This window comes from Canis lupus, chromosome 27, assembly GCF_011100685.1.
Source record: "Canis lupus familiaris isolate Mischka breed German Shepherd chromosome 27, alternate assembly UU_Cfam_GSD_1.0, whole genome shotgun sequence".
NCBI lineage: Eukaryota > Metazoa > Chordata > Mammalia > Carnivora > Canidae > Canis > Canis lupus.
In genome coordinates this window covers 21732821-21750919 of record NC_049248.1, presented here as the reverse complement: position 1 = coordinate 21750919, position 18099 = coordinate 21732821, and the positions used below count along the sequence as shown (strand labels likewise).

The following is an 18099-nucleotide window of genomic DNA, read 5'->3' as shown; positions in this document are numbered from 1 at the left end:
ACACTAAAAGATTTACCTGTACCTTTTCTATAAATAGTTGTGTAAATTGTAGCTTATGTTGGATGCTTATTTATTGTCTTTGCTTTCTCAAATCTTTTCAGGAGGACATGGGCTATACTAAATATACTTGAAAAAGTTACCACAAATTATTTTGGAAGATTTGAGGATAGGATGGGTTTTGACAAAGGTCTGAAGGATGTAATAGAGTGTAATACGTGAATTTAGTGATTGAGCATTTTAACATGAAAGAAGGTTTTAAATAGAGAATAGAAATATATGATAAAAGTTAAGCTTAGTGATTTAGATGTAACAGGCAAGAGAGGAAGGTAAGAGTACTAGGAATAAATGCTCAAAAAAATTTTCTACTTATATGCAACCATAAAGGGCTTAAAAGCCAACTACTAATACTGATAAGCAAATAAATATATAGTTTTTATAGTTTTGTTAGGTCAGTTAACTAAGCTGATGGAGCTTTATCCTTTTTTTTTTTTAATTCTGAAAACTTTGTATCCTAATTTTTTTTCATGTTCTTACTATAAACACGGTGATTAAAAATTTTTTATTTCTTTTATGTTGGCAGAGTAGTTTCAAGAGCTATGCACAGTATATTTATTAATACTTCCATCTTTTAACTTGTAGATAAACCTTTCCTTATCTTTTTAAGTTACTGAAAATGAGTGAATATTACATGAAGAAAAGATGCTTCAATTACATGTATCCTAATTCACTGTGTAGAGTAAGCCTGGGCCTGAATTGTCCATCCATGTTCAATTTTTTCCTTTCATCTTTTGTTATATTTGGTTTTGTTTCTCAAGGTAACAAAATAGTTTGATGTATGTCTCAAATTTATGGCTGGTTTCGTTACCTTGTTCTAGGTATCTTGATTTTTCTGATTTGAAATATTAAAAGGTGCTGAGCCTGAGTGATTTCTTCCAGGAAATTATCATGTGAACATCATAAAAATTTTTTGATGAATACTATGAGGAACACAGATGATGTGGCATCAATGTAAAAATACTTATATGGGGCTGTAAGATGAGAAAAAGGATGGTATAACAAAATTTTTATACCACTCTCGTGTTTTTTCCCATCAATATGTATAGTTTTCTGAATACTACTTTACTCTGAAATGGTTTTAAGAAACTTTAAAAATGTTATAAAATGATAGAACAAATACAGTAAAAATGGAGAATCTGAGTGATAATAATCTGGGTGAAAAGCTAAAAAATAGGTTTTATAGACTATAGTTAATCTCAAAAATTTTATGCATGTAGCTTTTTTATAGAAGGTTAGCATATTATTTTTGATATATGTCTAAAGACCTAAATCTCAGGTACCATACTGTGGGTCTTATGATCTTAGACAAATGTGTGTGAATTATATGCCACTAGAAATATATCTCAAGTACTTTATAAGTTTAATCTATAATAGGATAATAGTTTTCATTAAAATTCTGAGAGTTTAAGCCTTTAAAAAGGTTTAATTTAGATTTTATATACTGTTGGATAAAACCATATGAAGAAAGGTCTTTTATACCTACCTTGTTCCTGCTTTCATTTTGCTTTATGCTGGGGTGGTAGCTTCATATTCAATGTCATAAACTATAAACTGGCAGGAGTAGGCTTTCCACTAAGCAGCTGCTGATTAATGTGACAAGTATAGATCAAATTCTGGATTTCAGTATAAAAATAAAACCCTCAATACATTGTACTCCATAATTAGGTATTCACATTTGAACTTTTTTTATCTTTATTTTTTATTGAGGCTGTAAGGGTTATTTTTTTGTTAAGCCAAATTTGATTCTAAAAAGATAGTTTGATTTTTTTTTTTAAATTTAGTGACTTGCCTTCCATTATTTTAAATGAGTGATTAGAAATATAAATCTATAAAAACTACAAAAGTTAGCTTTTGTTTTATCTTGCCAATGAATGGTTCTAAATTCTTAAAACTATTATATAATTCTTTGCACTAACTAAAAGCATCTTTATATATTAACAATTCATCGCATGTCTGTTTTTTCTCTCCCTTTAAAATGTATTTTGTCACTATGACCAAATGGCAAAATAAAAATTCCATGTTATCAATGGCCCCAACAATTAGTAGGAGGTCCTGAAAGGAGAGAGACACTGAGGGGAAGGATATTGAAGGGAAATAGAAATTAAGGAGGGGAAAATGTATGAGGAACTCATCCCAGACATGGGAGAGAAGGAAGGAAAGAATTAATGGAGAAGTAGGGATAAGGAATCTTTGCCTCTTCAAGGCAACTTGAGTTCAGTGAAATCCAGAGTCTGAGGAAGAGGGAGTAAGCAGCAAAGAAAACTGAATTGGGTTACTGGCAAAAATGGCCTTATTTGGAAGAGAAGACCTAAAGGATGGGAGAGAGAGAAGTGGATGCCTAGAAACAGGCAGGAAAACAAGATGGGGATTGAAGAAAACAAGTGGTTTAGGCTATTGTACACCTTTAGTTGGAAGCTTTAATGACCCAAATAGAGAAGCACATTGTCTTTGTCATCTAATGTATGAATTGTGAGGGAAGTTGAGTTTTTTCCCTTAGTGGACCATCCAAATTGAAGCTATTTATATTTTTCTCTGTGCTTTAATGATTCTTAGCTGTAATATGGCAATTTCATTATCAGTCCACCAATATTTGAATACCATTATGGACAGGGTTTATACAGAATGCTTATACACATAATTTAACTCCATCATTAAGCAAGATTTTATAGTTCTAGGACATAGCTAATCAGTGCATTATATATTGATGGAAATGCCTAAAGAGACATAAAACCAAATTTTTATCATAATAACTAAAAACAATGTTTAGGGGTGCCTGGGTGGCTCAGTGGGTTAAGTGTCTAACTCTTGGTTTGGGCTCAGGTCATGATCTCAGGGTAGTGGGATCAAGCCCCACGTTGGGCTCTGTGCTCAGTGGGGAATCTGCTTGTAATTCTTTCCCTGCCTGTCCCCTTCCACCACCCCTGCGCTGCACCTGTGCATGCCCCCCCCCAAATAAAACAAATCATTTAAAAAAGTTTAAAATAAAAAAAAATCTGAGAATGTTTAAATAACTAAATCGTACATTTTTAAAGACTTCAGATTGCATATAGTTTCTTTTAAGCAGGTTTGCACATCGTGGGGTTTAAACTCACAACCCCAAGATTAAGAGTTGCATGCTATACCAACTGAGCCAGCCTGGCACTCCAGATTGCATATATTTTAATCTGCCAGAGAATCTTGAGAGGTTTCAGGAACTTTTTTTTTTTAGTTTTAGTACTTCTCTAAAATAACCAGGTAAGATTATCTCATATTTTTTTAATTATTCAGAGCAAAGGAGATCTGTAAATTATGATGAAATAAAGTAATCTGTATAGAGCTTTATCATAGACAGCTGAATGGTTATGACAAGTTATTTAGGAGAATGGAGTAGTCTCAAACATCAGAGGCATTGGAGCATATATAATTGAGGGAGGAAGAATCCTTACCACATTGTTTTTTTGTTTGTTTGTTTGTTTGTTTGTTTTTTGGTCATCAATACACTCATTTCCTCTCAACTGCATTTAACCTAGGTTAGTCCCCCCTTCCCACACCAACAGGGCTTGTTAAATATTGTTAGAATGTACTAAGGGAATATAATAGAACCTTCTGTTTTGTTTGCCTTGCTGACTTTCTATGGTTGTTCTTTTGTGGATAACAGGGTTATCACTTATTGGTAACTTCTTAATGAAGGAAAAATAATCATTTTCTTGTATCCAGTGGGAAAGGAAATTGTAAAAGAAGTAGGTTGCTGTGTGGCTTGATTGAGACTTTCTGCATGTAGAATGGGGGAACCTAACATAAGTGTTTGTCTCAAACTCTTCAACATAGATATACAAACGGCTGACAATGAACATTAACTCCTTAACAAAGCCCAAAAGATTTTAATAAGACTTCTAATCCTGAATATGAAATATGTTCCTTTTTTTTTTAAGTTTTGACTTAGAGATTGCATATGGGTTTCTTTTTTCACCATAATTGCTAGTTTACCAATGACCCAGGCAGCTAATACTTGCAGTCCCTTCCCTTTTGAAAAGCATATTACCTTGGAAGCCAAACTGTAATTGGAATGGCAGAGTGACTGAGAATCTGAGGTCATTAAATATCTGAGGTATTCAAACGTTTGAGGTGTCGGTGTTCATCTGTTCCCAGGACCATCTCATCTTGGGCCTTTTCTCTGAGAGAAATATTAAGATCGTAGCAAACATGTTGGATGAACCTGCTCTTTTTAAGTGAGATAAAAAATCATCATCTTTAACCTATCCCTTAAAAATAGCTGCAATTTGGGACACCTGGGTGCTTCAGTGGTTGAGCATCTGCCTTCGGCTCAAGATGTGATCCCGGGATCCAGGATCCAGTCCCACATTGGGCTCCCCGTGGAGGGGCTGCTTCTCCCTCTGCCTGTGTCTCTGCCTCTCTCACTGTGTCTCTTGTAAATAAATAAATAAAATCTTAAAAAAAAAAAAAAAAGAATAGCTGCAATTTAAACTTTTTTTTTTTTCAGATTTTAATTCAAATACATTCATATGTGGAGGCAGGAAAAAGACATTTTCCCTAGCTTTTCTCCCCCTCCACCCTTTGTAAAAAAATTTTTTTGGGAGGAGGGGAGTAATAAATGTACATGGTGAAGAATTCAAATCTTAAAAAAATTATATAGTCCAAAATCAAGCTCCCTTCTCCATTCATTTTACTTTCTAAGAGGCAGCTACCCTCAACCAGCTTTATTGTCAGTCTTTGCAAAGATATTGTTTTTTCTTTTTTAAAAAAACATATTTTACAAATCATTATATACCTTTATTTTTTTTTCACTTGCTATTTAGAGATTAGAACAGATACTTTTTACATGTTTAAGCTCTTTTTATGAACATTTGTCATTAGATTATATACAGTTGCTACTAGGAAGTTTCATATTACCCACATAATACTGAGATATAGAAGGTAAATTTCATTTTAGTAATTTTCACTTTTTTTAAGCCTTTTCCCCCCGTTCCCCTTTTAAAAACTTGCACAGAATTCCTAATGCCAACTATATTTTCTGTAAGTCTACACTCGCCAAGTCTGTACTGCATAAGACATAGAGCCCTGGGACTTCCCTGGCATCTGTAAGCTTAGGGTAGGCATTTGTTGTCCCAGCTTCTGCACTACGGCCTTTTTCAGTGCTGGACTAGCTGTCCTTAGACATGTGGTAAGCTTCTGAATGTGAGTTCTGTTCTGGTCACCTTCCTGTAGGTTCTGTCTCCTTCTGGGCTTCTAAAGCTCCTCAAGATCCTGAATCAGGGAGGACTTTTTCTTGCCTAGACCTACAGTCTGAGGGCAGTCAGGGCACAGCCACAGCATGGTATCCTTACAGTCATTTTGTGAACCCTGCGTTGTGGTATTATAAGAGGAATGCCAGTCACTATACACTTTCCAGTATTACCTAGTGGTCAGTTGCATTATAAAAATGGGAAGAGGAGAGAGTATGGAACATTGCATCCAGTTGCACCTAGTTAGCAGAAACCTGTATAAATCTTATCTTAAAAAGGTGTAATGTTTATTAATTTAAGAATATTACCTAAAGATTAACACATTAAACAGATAAAAATATGTTTTTACTTAATTTATAAATTTCTAAGAAAACTGGATGACCGAAATCATCCTCAGTGTTTTTTAGGTGTTATTTCTAACATGGCAACACTATTTTTTCAGTTACAAAAATTTTTGAATCAAAATTCAAGTATGGTAGTGTAGGTAGAGTCAGAACTTTACAAATAGATTATGAAAGTTTTTGTTATGGTACTGTTTAAATTTGTACAATACCTTAAATAGCAATAATAAAAATACAAAATACCAAGGAAAATTCTGGATGTTCCTTTTATGAGGTTACTGGAAAGGGAGTGATTTCCAGTTTGGGATCTAGTTTTGTTCTGTGGGGTACATCACTTTTTAGTTCTGTGATGTCTTGATGCTACCAGATGGAGCTGTTGATAGTGAAGTCCTTGAATGAGGGGGTTTGGTGGTGAGGGGAAAGGTTATGGCTAGTAAGCAGTTTGTGTTTATCTGTGAGACATAGGTCATTGCCTGGTCTGTAATTTTTAATATTACTGGCTCTTCCCTCCCCCACCCCAACAAACATTTCCCTCCATGTTTCATTTCAGATTTTCTTCCTAATACATTGATGCTTTTCTCTGCTCAGTTTTCTCACCCTGCTTTCATCCTACTAACATTTGTTACTATGTCTATATGTTCTTATGTCTATAATGTTTCCTAAACTCTTTATGTTACAGTAACAAGTAATCTTCCTTGGCATGATATTTATTAACTGAGCTAGCTTTCATATATCGGTAGAAACTGCATAAAAACCTAAATACTTCTATTTGGTTTGCTTTTATAATGAAGCCCTAAATATTTCCTTGTATTCATCTGGCTAATAGAGGTATTGACAAACAGCAAAGAAGAGATACCGGCTTGTACTTAGCATTCAAGCTAATGTTGTTCATATTGTCTTATTAGAACACCTGGAGAGTGCAAGTTCTAACTCAGGTATACCAGCTGCACAGAGAGGTGAGTTTGTCTAATTAAGCAAATAGTCACCAGAGGTGTGTAATTCTAGTGTGGTGCATAAACATACAGACATTGGAGAAATGCACTGGACAGTGGAATAGACACCAAAATGTGGCTTTATTGTAGTTAGAATGTGTCTTTAAAAATATTAATTAATTAAACCAATAACATTTTTAGCATTTTAATAGTTTCCCTGTTTCTAAAAATAAAATTTTAGCGCTTTAATATTATTTTTTAGCTCGGTAGTGGTAAAAGACTTTTTTTAAAAAGGATAACTTGTTAGACTCCCACCTGCCTTCCCAGTCAATGTCATCAGAAGCTTTGTTGCCAAAATTAGATGTGAAAACAGAATATTGACCAAAGTGACCCTTTGGCTTTCCTGTAACTGATGGTAGAAAGAATGTGTTTTAATAAAGGATAAATCAATTAGTGATTTTTAAAATGTATTCTTCAGCATTTGATTCGCATTATTTTTTTGATTTTAGAGTAAAAGTAGGGAAGAGAATTATTCACAAAGTTTGGATTATAAATAAAGTCCTAAAATATAGACAGTTAAAACATTGTAAAGTTAAAAAAAAATGGGAAATAAAGTTAGTTAAAGCACTATATGGTCCTTTCACTGTTATTTCTATTAGGCCTTGCTTCCATTTCCCCTAAGAGACCACACAACTATGACATTACCAAAAACGCTCAGCCAGCTAATTGAGAACTTGGTTTTGGACAAATCAGTGTCTAAAGCTTGACTCTTTACTGTCTCTCATATCTGACTTGAAAAGGACCATTCTTTTTCTAAGTTACAGTTAAATTACATCATCAGAAGGAGTGTTATGACGAGTAAGAGACGTCATCCATATTTTTTCTTTGTTTTTTCTTTTGTTTTCTGTCTGTGTTTTCAGCAACGTCAGTTGATTACAGTTCCTTTGCAGACAGATGCAGCAGCTGGATAGAGCTCATTAAACTGAAAGCTCAGACCATAAGGCGCGGATCAATTAAGACAAGTAGGCGGATGTTTCTACCACATTATGATCTGAGAAGCATATCCCTGATTTCCCAGTGGTGAAGGCTAGACCTTACTACCCAGTAATAACATTGCCAATCAGTCACATGATGGAGTGTGAAAGCTGCAGACTCTCATGGTCACTTAGCAAAAGTTATTGAAGAGCTTTGTGATTTGTTCATTTTTAACTGTACAGTTGTGTTTCAAAATTTTACTTTTTTGTGAAAATATTCTTCAAAGTGTATAAATAGATATTATATCCTTCTAATGGAAGGAAATGAGCTCTCTTACTGAAGAGATACTCTTCCAGGGTCCAAGCTAATATGTTGTAGATGGCATGTGTTAGTTTACTAAGAGTGATATCCAGAGGGCTAAAAGAATGAGGTATTTCTGAATTAAAAGGAGTTAACTCTTATCGCACTGCTAGAATCTGGATCATTACTATGTGTTCTTTATACTCCATGTGTTTTGGTAGACTTTGAGTCCATGTATTTGAGTGAAAAGAATTTCCATTAAAAAGGAAGGAAAGGATCTTTTAAAGGAAAGATCACAGGATATGGAACCAGCCAGATCTGGTTTGGGATCCTAGAAGTGTCATTTTAATAGCTGTGTGACCTTGGTCAAGTTATTTAACTTCTCTGAGCCACAGTTTCCTCATGTGTAAAATGGGGATAATAATACCTATGTTGCTGGGTTGTTGTAAAGATTAGATACATATACATATATGTATATCTGGCTTATGGTAGTTACTTGTTAAGTGGTAGCTATTATTATTCATGTTATTTTATAAGCAGTCAACTTTTAAACAGCCAAGGTCATTTAAGTTTTTAAAATTATGAGTTTGATCAGAAAGTTTTGGAGAAAAAAACCTATTACAACTAGTTAACGTAAGGTTTATCTACAAGTTGACAATGAAGAAGTCGTCTGCAAAAGATGGAAAAAACTGCACTGGGAAATATAACAACTTTCACACTCTCTTTGTAATAATTTGTTCCTACAGCAGATAATTTTTAATGCTCTACCGCTTTTTCTTTTTCTTCACTTTATAACAATCATTGTGTGTGTAGCTACACCGCATCAACATTTTCTTTTGCAGGAATGCCATTTTTCTTCCAAAAGAATTCCATTCCAGCATTTCTACTTAAGTTTTTCTTTCCCTCTCTTTTTAATTGCATGCAGTGCATGATAATTTCTTTACTTTCATGACATGGCTTAGCCTCACAGACAGCTGAATGTTGTCACCACTTATTTGGAAACCTTAGGGAATAATTAAGTTACCAACACCTGATCTTGATGTTTTTTTTCTTTCTCCAAATTTAGCTGTGACAGTTGAAAAAGCAAGTCCTATGGGTGAAGGAAATTTCCGGAACCGTTCAGCTCCACCTTGTGCAAATTCTACAGTTGGAGTTGTTAAGATGACACCTCTTTCTTTCATTCCTGGAGCAAAAATAACTAAATATCTTGGGATAATTAACATGTTTTTTATTCGGGAAACCACTTCTCTTCGTGAGGTAATTTTATAACATTGTTTTTGTGAATTTTCTGATTGAAGACATTAGTAACAAAAGCAAATTTCAGATCGTTATTTTTTGCCAAAGCACACACCTGTGTGCACACACACACTTTTTTTGTTATTTTGCAATAACCTGTATAGATTGATTCTGGATTAGACTTAACTAAATTTCATATAGCACACAGTATTATCACAAGAGTTATGTTGGCTTTAATTTCATTTATTATTAGAAATCCCAGATCCTTATCAGGTGATAAATAAAATAAGCAAATTGATCCATGTTTGATTAGAGATTTAAAACAGCCTGAAAGTGCTTGCTTTGGCAACACATATACTGAAACAGCCTGAAAGAACAGCTTAGTTTTCTCAAGTAAGTTACTTGCCAGATACTTTTTTTTTTTTTTTTGCCAGATACATTTAAATAACAGTTTTTAAGGATTTGCATTTAGAAATCATGGGGTCTATATTATAGATGGATGTCTATGGGAATAGTTTATCTCTGTTATTTGCTTCCCCTGAAAAAGAATGCAGCTGCTCATTTTATTCCACATCCCTCCAAAAGTACATGTGAAACCATTTATTCAAATTCTACCTTACCCTGGGTAACAGTAGTTACAATATTTTGATGTGGTCAAATTTAAGAATCAAAGTCAGCCTTTTATATCTTTTATTACAAAGGAATTTAAACTCAAGAACATTTTATTTACATCTATCTTAGGTTATGAAATAAGGCTAGAGCAAATTAATATTGTGAATAGGGAAATTTTTTATTGAATACGTATGAAACCCAATAAACTCTTCAGTCAAAAAACTCTTTTTTAAGTGTATGCATTATAAAGATGACTTAATTATGCTTTTTTTCCCATTGTTTCACCATCAGTGTTTCTACACTTCCTTAAAAATAATAGCCCTTTTACTTTTCTTTTTTTAAGTTGGGCCTAGCATGGAGCCCAACACAGGGCTTGAACTTGCAACCCCAAGAACAAGACCTAAGCAGAGATCAAGAGTCAGGCACTTAACCGACTAAGCCACCCAGGTTCCCCCAGCCCTCATACATAAATACATACATACATTTATTTATTTATTTTTAAAGATTTTATTTATTTATTCATGAGAGACACAGAGAGAGAGAGGCAGAGACACAGGCAGAGGGAGAAGCAGGCTCCTTGCAGGGAGCCCTATGTGGATCTTGATCCCAGGTCTCCAGGATCACGCCCTGGGCTGAAGGCGACGCTAAACCACTGAGCCACCCAGGGATCCTCATACAATTATTTATTTATTTATTTATTTAATTAATTAATTAATTTATTTATTTAAATTTTTATTTATTTATGATAGAGAGAGAGAGAGAGAGAGAGGCTTTATTTATTTTTTTAAATAAATTTATTTTTTATTGGTGTTCAATTTAGCAACACCCAGTGCTCATTGCTCATCCTGTCAAGTGCCCCCCCCCAGTGCCCGTCACCCATTCACCTCCACCCCCCACCCTCCTCCCCTTCCACCACCCCTAGTTCGTTTCCCAGAGTTAGGAGTCTTTATGTTCTGTCTCCCTTTCTGATATTTCCCACACATTTCTTCTCCCTTCCCTTATATTCCCTTTCACTATTATTTATATTCCCCAAATGAATGAGAACATATAATGTTTGTCCTTCTCCGATTGACTTACTTCACTCAGCATAATACCCTCCAGTTCCATCCACGTTGAAGCAAATGGTGGGTATTTGTCGTTTCTAATGGCTAAGTAATATTCCATTGTATACAGAGACCACATCTTCTTTATCCATTCATCTTTCGATGGACACCGAGGCTCCTTCCACAGTTTGGCTATTGTGGACATTGCTGCTAGAAACATCGGGGTGCAGGTGTCCCGGCGTTTCATTGCATCTGTATCTTTGGGGTAAATCCCCAACAGTGCAATTGCTGGGTCGTAGGGCAGGTTTATTTTTAACTCTTTGAGGAACCTCCACACGGTTTTCCAGAGTGGCTGCACCAGGTCACATTCCCACCAACAGTGTAAGAGGGTTCCCTTTTCTCTGCATCCTCTCCAACATTTGTGGTTTCCTGCCTTGTTAGTTTTCCCCATTCTGACTGGTGTGAGGTGGTATCTCATTGTGGTTTTGATTTGTGTTTCCCTGATGGCAAGTGATGCGGAGCATTTTCTCATGTGCATGTTGGCCATGTCTATGTCTTCCTCTGTGAGATTTCTCTTCAGGTCTTTTGCCCATTTCATGATTGGATTGTTTCTTTGGTGTTGAGTTTAATAAGTTCTTTATAGATCTTGGAAACTAGCCCTTTATCTGATATGTCATTTGCAAATCTCGTCTCCCATTCTGTAGGTTGTCTTTTAGTTTTGTTGACTGTATCCTTTGCTGTGCAAAAGCTTCTTATCTTGATGAAGTCCCAATAGTTCATTTTTGCTTTTGTTTCTTTTGCCTTCGTGGATGTATCTTGCAAGAAGTTACTGTGGCTGAGTTCAAAAAGGGTGTTGCCTGTGTTCTGCTCTAGGATTTTGATGGACTCTTGTCTCACATTTAGATCTTTCATCCATTTTGAGTTTATCTTTGTGTATGGTGAAAGAGAGTGGTCTCGTTTCATTCTTCTGCATGTGGATGTCCAATTTTCCCAGCACCATTTATTGAAGAGACAGACTGTCTTTCTTTCAATGGATAGTCTTTCCTCCTTTATCGAATATTAGTTGACCATAAAGTTGAGGGTCCACTTCTGGGTTCTCTATTCTGTTCCATTGATCTATGTGTCTGTTTTTGTGCCAGTACCACACTGTCTTGATGACCACAGCTTTGTAGTACAACCTGAAATCTGGCATTGTGATGGCCCCAGCTATGGTTTTCTTTTTTAATATTCCCCTGGCTATTCGGGGTCTTTTCTGATTCCACACAAATCTTAAAATAATTTGTTCTAACTCTCTGAAGAAAGTCCATGGTAGTTTGATAGGGATTGCATTAAACGTGTAAATTGCCCTGGGTAACATTGACATTTTCACAATATTAATTCTGCCAGTCCATGAGCATGGAATATTTTTCCATCTTTTTGTGTCTTCCTCAATTTCTTTCAGAAGTGTTCTATAGTTTTTAGGGTATAGATCCTTTACCTCTTTGGTTAGGTTTATTCCTAGGTATCTTATGCTTTTGGGTGCAATTGTAAATGGGATTGACTCCTTAGTTTCTCTTTCTTCAGTCTCATTGTTAGTGTATAGAAATGCCACTGATTTCTGGGCATTGATTTTATATCCTGCCACGCTACCAAATTGCTGTATAAGTTTTGTCAATCTTGGGGTGGAGACTTTTGGGTTTTCTATGTAGAGTATCATGTCATCGGCGAAGAGGGAGAGTTTGACTTCTTCTTTGCCAATTTGAATGCCTTCAATGTCTTTTTGTTGTCTGATTGCTGAGGCTAGGACTTCCAGTACTATGTTGAATAGCAGTGGTGAGAGTGGACATCCCTGTCTTGTTCCTGATCTTAGGGGAAAGGCTCCCAGTGCTTCCCCATTGAGAATGATATTTGCTGTGGGCTTTTCGTAGATGGCTTTTAAGATGTTGAGGAATGTTCCCTCTATCCCTACACTCTGAAGAGTTTTGATCAGGAATGGATGCTGTATTTTGTCAAATGCTTTCTCTGCATCTAATGAGAGGATCATATGGTTCTTGGTTTTTCTCTTGCTGATATGATGAATCACATTGATTGTTTTACGAGTATTCTCATACAATTTTTTTTTATTTTTATTTTTTTTCATTTATTTATGATAGTCACACACAGAGAGAGAGAGAGGCAGAGACATAGGCAGAGGGAGAAGCAGGCTCCATGCACCGGGAGCCTGATGTGGGATTCGATCCCGGGTCTCCAGGATCGTGCCCTGGGCCAAAGGCAGGCGCTAAACCGCTGCGCCACCCAGGGATCCCTCATACAATTTTTTAATGTCATGCTCACCATCCTGTACCTGGCACAGTGCCCGGCAGAATAGACATAAGTACTTTGGTGTAAATGAGGCAGTGACTTCCGGCAGACTGATTGATAGATGTTTCCTTTATGATAAATTAGTTTTTAAATCATATTCTAATTGTATTGAAATGGAAAAGACACTATCAGTATATTCTCAAAACCCTTTTTAATGTAGAATTAAAATAGGTAACACTTTTGAGCCCATTTAAGTTTGACAAAGAAAGTTGGGCGTGAGAAGCTAGATAGATTGGTGAATTAATTTTCCAATTGCTCCGAGTAGTACATGGATATTGCGTTATTTTAGTCCATAATATTGTATATCCTAAGTGCCTCCTCTACTGCTTACGCAGCCATATCCCAAAATGTTACTTCATAGTACATTTCCCTTCAACAGAGATTTTGTAATAGTAACTGTATGGCATAATATCCCAAATTTATTCACTGCTTGATACGTTATTTGCTTTCAATTATGTAATCTTTTAAGAATTACACTTCTGTAGTCTCTGTGACTCTGTTATCAGAATTCTGAGATTTAAAAGGCAGGAGGAAAACAGATACGTAAAAGAAAAAAAAACATGTACTGAGCTATGACTGAGTTGGAAGTAAGCTGAAATACCTCAATTCCTTAATTACAAAGAGAACTGCCTTTATGTGTAGGATCTATATGTAGGATCCTCGGGCTTTTTTAGAAATGTATGATCTGGTCAAATGTGTTTTCTAACAGTGCATTAAATTTTGCCCTTATGTGCTCACTTCTGCAGCACATATACTAAATTTTGCCCTTAACTTCCAATTTAAAGTTGGAAATTTCTTCCTAGATTGTAAATAACCTCCAGTAGAATTCATGGAAAACTTAGGTTGTAAAGCTTTTTAAGCTCTCAGCTAGACTTTGGTTTCTGTTTTATTTTTGAACACTGAAAACATTCTCTAAACTACTGGATTTCATTCCCTGAAAAATATGTGTGGGATACTCAGTGTGTGCACCTGTTGAACTAGGTGTTAGCATATAATTATGAGCAAAACAGGCAGCAGTCTCTGACCTGTTGGGATTTACAGGGTAGTGGAACTGGAGTGTGGTGAGCATTAAGCAAATAATCATAGAACTAATGTATAATTACTAGTGTTAGTAAGTAATACAAAGAAATACCACAGAGGTTATCAGAGTATGATAGGGAAACTGAATTTAGATCTGATAGTTAGAGAAGGTTTTTCTGAGGAAGTTACATATAAACAGGGACCTGAGTAATTGAGTAAGTTATCCTGGTGGAAAATTGGGTGAGGAGCCTTCCGGACCAGCATGCATAATGACCCTGAGGCAGGAAAAGTGCTTGATATGTTTGAGAAATGGATACAAAGCCAAGTGTACCTGGAATATGCTTCAGAATGGGAGATAAGGAGAGCAGACAAGTTTTATTATTTATATTTACCATCAATTTCTGTGAGTGAGGGGAATGATTTGATGGAAATGTTGAAGATGGAGAAACAGTTTGAATTCCTGCTCTGCCATTTTTTGGTAGCTACATGGTCCTAGCTAGTCAAGGGCAAATGACACATTTCTGACTTCAGTTTCATTATCTGTATTGTAGGATATTAATCGCCGTCACAGGGACGTCTGGGTGGCTCAGCGATTAAGTGTCTGCCTTTGGCTCAGGGTGTGATCCTGGAGTTCCGGGATTGAGTCCCACATCAGGCTCCCTGCCTGGAGCCTGTTTCTCCTTCTGCCTATATCTCTGCCTCTCTCTCTGTGTCTCTCATGAATAAATAAGTACATAAATCTTCAAAAAAAAAAATCCCCATCACAGATATGTGTTCAGTAAAGGTTTGTTCATTCATGCAACAAATTAAAATGAAATTAAAACGATCATCCATTATATTAAGATCATTTAATATGTTTTAATATAAATTACTTGGCATTTTATATACATAGTTTGATTTTCTTGTATATTATTTTCCAGGAAGGAGGAGTCAGTGGTTTTCTCCACGCTTTTATTGCTGAAGTGTTTGCAATGGTGAGAGCTCATGTTGCTGCATTAGGAGGGAATGCTGTTGTCTCCTACATAATGAAGCAGTGTGTCTTCATGGAGAATCCAAATAAAAACCAGGTGAGTTGTAGTTAAAAACTTCTTTTGGGGGAACCTGAGGATTTCCTCCATGGCTTTCTCATCTACCACTCTCTCCCTATCCCCCACCAAAGAGAATTGTTCTTTAGAACCTTTTCTAGATGCTTAAAACATGTTTTAACGAATATATTAATGGTCATACGTAGATCAGATGCTGGTTTCATATCCTGAGTATTCTTAAGTACCTATAAAACTTTTGCTCCTAAGTTACTGTGAAAAACACCCTTTAGTTTGGACTGTTATCTCTCCAGTTCTAACTGGTATACTGGTGAAGAGTACATTCCAATTATTATTCCCAATAAATAATTCTGTTAGTAGGGCCAAAGGATTGTTGTTTAGGATTAATTTTAGGATAAATTTCTTTTACCAGTATTCTTCATATTAACTGACTTAGAATTGTTAAAGTTTCTTTTGGAAAATGTAATTTTATCAATGGGGTTGTATGAGTGTCCTTTCCTATGAGTTGCCTTCTTTTCCTTTGTTCATTTTTCTCCTGGGTTGTCTATCTTTTTCAACTATGTAGCGTTGCTCCTAAAATAATAGAAAATTATGAGCAGATTGTTGAGTTGGTGCTTGAACATGTCCTATTGTTTGTATAGGCACAGTGTCTTATAAATGTAAGTGGTGATGCAGTGGTTTTTGTTCGTGAATCCGAATTAGAAGTGGTGTCAACTCAGCAGCCTACTGCCAACTGCCAGCCATCATGTACTGGAGGAGAAGTTACAACCTGAAGTAAATTAGAAAGAAAGAGCTCAAGTAAATGAAATTCATCTGTCTCCATTGTTTTGTCTTTAATTATCTTACTGGACTTTTAAAGGTGAACTTAATTTGAGATAATTAAGAAGAAATTGGTATATTATGAGTAGATTTGATTTATCTGGGATCTCTTGGAGGCATGGGAATTTTCAAATCTTTTCTGTTCGCCAAGCCTGGTCAGGCCCCATGGAATCTTGACCCTTCACTAAGTTCAGATAGATTTCTCAGAGAACTGTAGATGGAAGCTATTTGTAATTTATGTTGACTTTAATTAAATCATACTTTGAAACACAAATGGTAAGATTATCAAGAAACTATAATAGCTATCCTAGTGTAATTGAAAGAAAGTAAGCAAGAAATTTTCCAAATTGTCAATGAGTAAATAATCTGATTTGAGGAATGTGTGGGAAAAAATGGAGAAAAGTTTTGAGAACACTATGTGGGCTTCCTAACAAGTTTTATTTTGATAACAACTGAATTCGGAATTTAGTAACAACCAAAAGGGAAGAGTGCTTCAGCCATCTTTTAAAAAGAAGTTAAAATTCTGCAACTTGTATCCATACTATGTCCTAACTACTGTAAAAGAAGAAGTAATTTATTAGAGCCCGTGACCTTCCTTTGAAAGTTTTTTTAACGTAAGGAGGGAGAAGAAAATTAACTATATAACTTTGTAACTGGCCAAATTTTGTTAGTGTTTAATTTGTCTAAAATAAGCTTGGCTTGCACTGGAAAGAAAAGGTCAGTGAATTTGGTCAAAGTAGCTAAGTACAATTGACCTAGTAGGAGCATAAAATTATTTCTAATAGAATCATACTGCACTCTTACCAAATAAACAGAATTATATCTTAGGGATTTTTGATGGTGAGTTAGATTATATTTGGCATAGAATTTGGAAATGTAACTTGAATGTAAATATGCTGCAAAATGTTGAATGTATACATACAAATACTTTTTTTTGTCAATGCCAAATACCTATTATAAATGAAATTTAAAAAGTACATTCCTCCTTTGCACAATAAAATTTCTTTATAAAACTCATGATTTTGCTCTTTCAGGATGATAAACTACCCAAAAGATTAGGAGTCATTTCCTTGTTATCACAGGTGTCAATATTTTTCTGTATTTTGTTTATAATTTTATTTTTTAAATAAAAAGTTTATAAACTGGAATATTCCTAAATTTCGTTTGCCTCATTTGTGTAGTGTAGTACTGCTGGAAGTCTGAAATCACTTTCCATATGATCATCTCTATTCATTTCTTTAGTTACCAAACATTCATTCAGTTAGCTTCTACTGTAATTATTCTTGTTGCACTTCCATTGTCTTTGATAGGTAGGTATTCACATTCAGCAACCACTGAATGCCTACTAGATCTGAGGGCACAGTTTTAGACAGTGAACAAAACACACCAAAGTTCCTATGATCATGGAGCTTATTTTCAGTGGCTACACAAGTAAATAATTTGTAAAATGTACACACACACACACACACACACACACACACAGTAACAATTGTTAATGTTTCCTGAATGCTTACTCTATGCCAGGCAGCGTAAAAAACATATTTTTGTATTAATACTTTTAATCTTTACAGAAATCCTGTGGGGTAGAGGTAGATGTTATAGTTAAGCCCTATTTTATAGGTGAGGAAGCTGAATAGAGAGTTTGATTTGCCCAGAGACACAATAAATAGAGTCAAGATTCAAGCAGAGGCAATCTGGCTTTGAAACTACACTATTAAGTGAGAAAATGTGTGTAGCTTGGGATGAAGGTAGCTTCCAAAAGGAAGTAATATTTAAATTGAGTTCAGAAAAATACACAGTTCATTGGAATTGACTGTTCCAATTTTATCCATCCATTCATTCATCTAACATTGCTGAATATGTTTTAGAGTTCTTTCTAGGCAGGGGAATACTACTATATCACTAATTGAGTACTTTGTGCCATATCCTATGCATAGAGATAAACATTATTACTAATTCTTTTTTAAAGATTTTATTTATTTATTTGAGAGAGAGCAAGCGCATACATGTACACGAGCAGGGGGAGGGGCAAAGGGAGAGAGACCGGCAGACTCCCTGCTGAGTGTGGAGCCCAACTGGGGGTTTGATGCAATGTGGGGTTCAAGGTGGGGCTCAACTGGGGGCTCCATCTCAAGGCCCTGAGATCATGACCTGAGCCA

At 35.5% G+C, this 18099-nt stretch overlaps 1 protein-coding gene across 26 annotated transcripts in view; it reads left to right on the top strand.

Moving 5' to 3' along the window:
- Window positions 1–16960, top strand: part of C2CD5 (C2 calcium dependent domain containing 5) — a 101306-nt gene extending 84346 nt beyond the window's left edge. For 12 of the 26 annotated variants that reach the window (XM_038577030.1, XM_038577028.1, XM_038577037.1 and 9 more), the window contains 5 exons: window positions 6526–6576; window positions 7473–7574; window positions 8894–9084; window positions 14999–15145; window positions 15763–16960. In XM_038577030.1, the coding sequence (XP_038432958.1) occupies window positions 6526–6576; window positions 7473–7574; window positions 8894–9084; window positions 14999–15145; window positions 15763–15894 (623 nt within the window). In that variant the 3' untranslated portion in view covers window positions 15895–16960. The remainder of the gene's footprint in view (window positions 1–6525; window positions 6577–7472; window positions 7575–8893; window positions 9085–14998; window positions 15146–15762) is intronic. The other 14 variants (XM_038577029.1, XM_038577046.1, XM_038577041.1 and 11 more) reach the window with 4 other exon arrangements.
- The last annotated feature ends 1139 nt before the right edge of the window (window positions 16961–18099 follow it).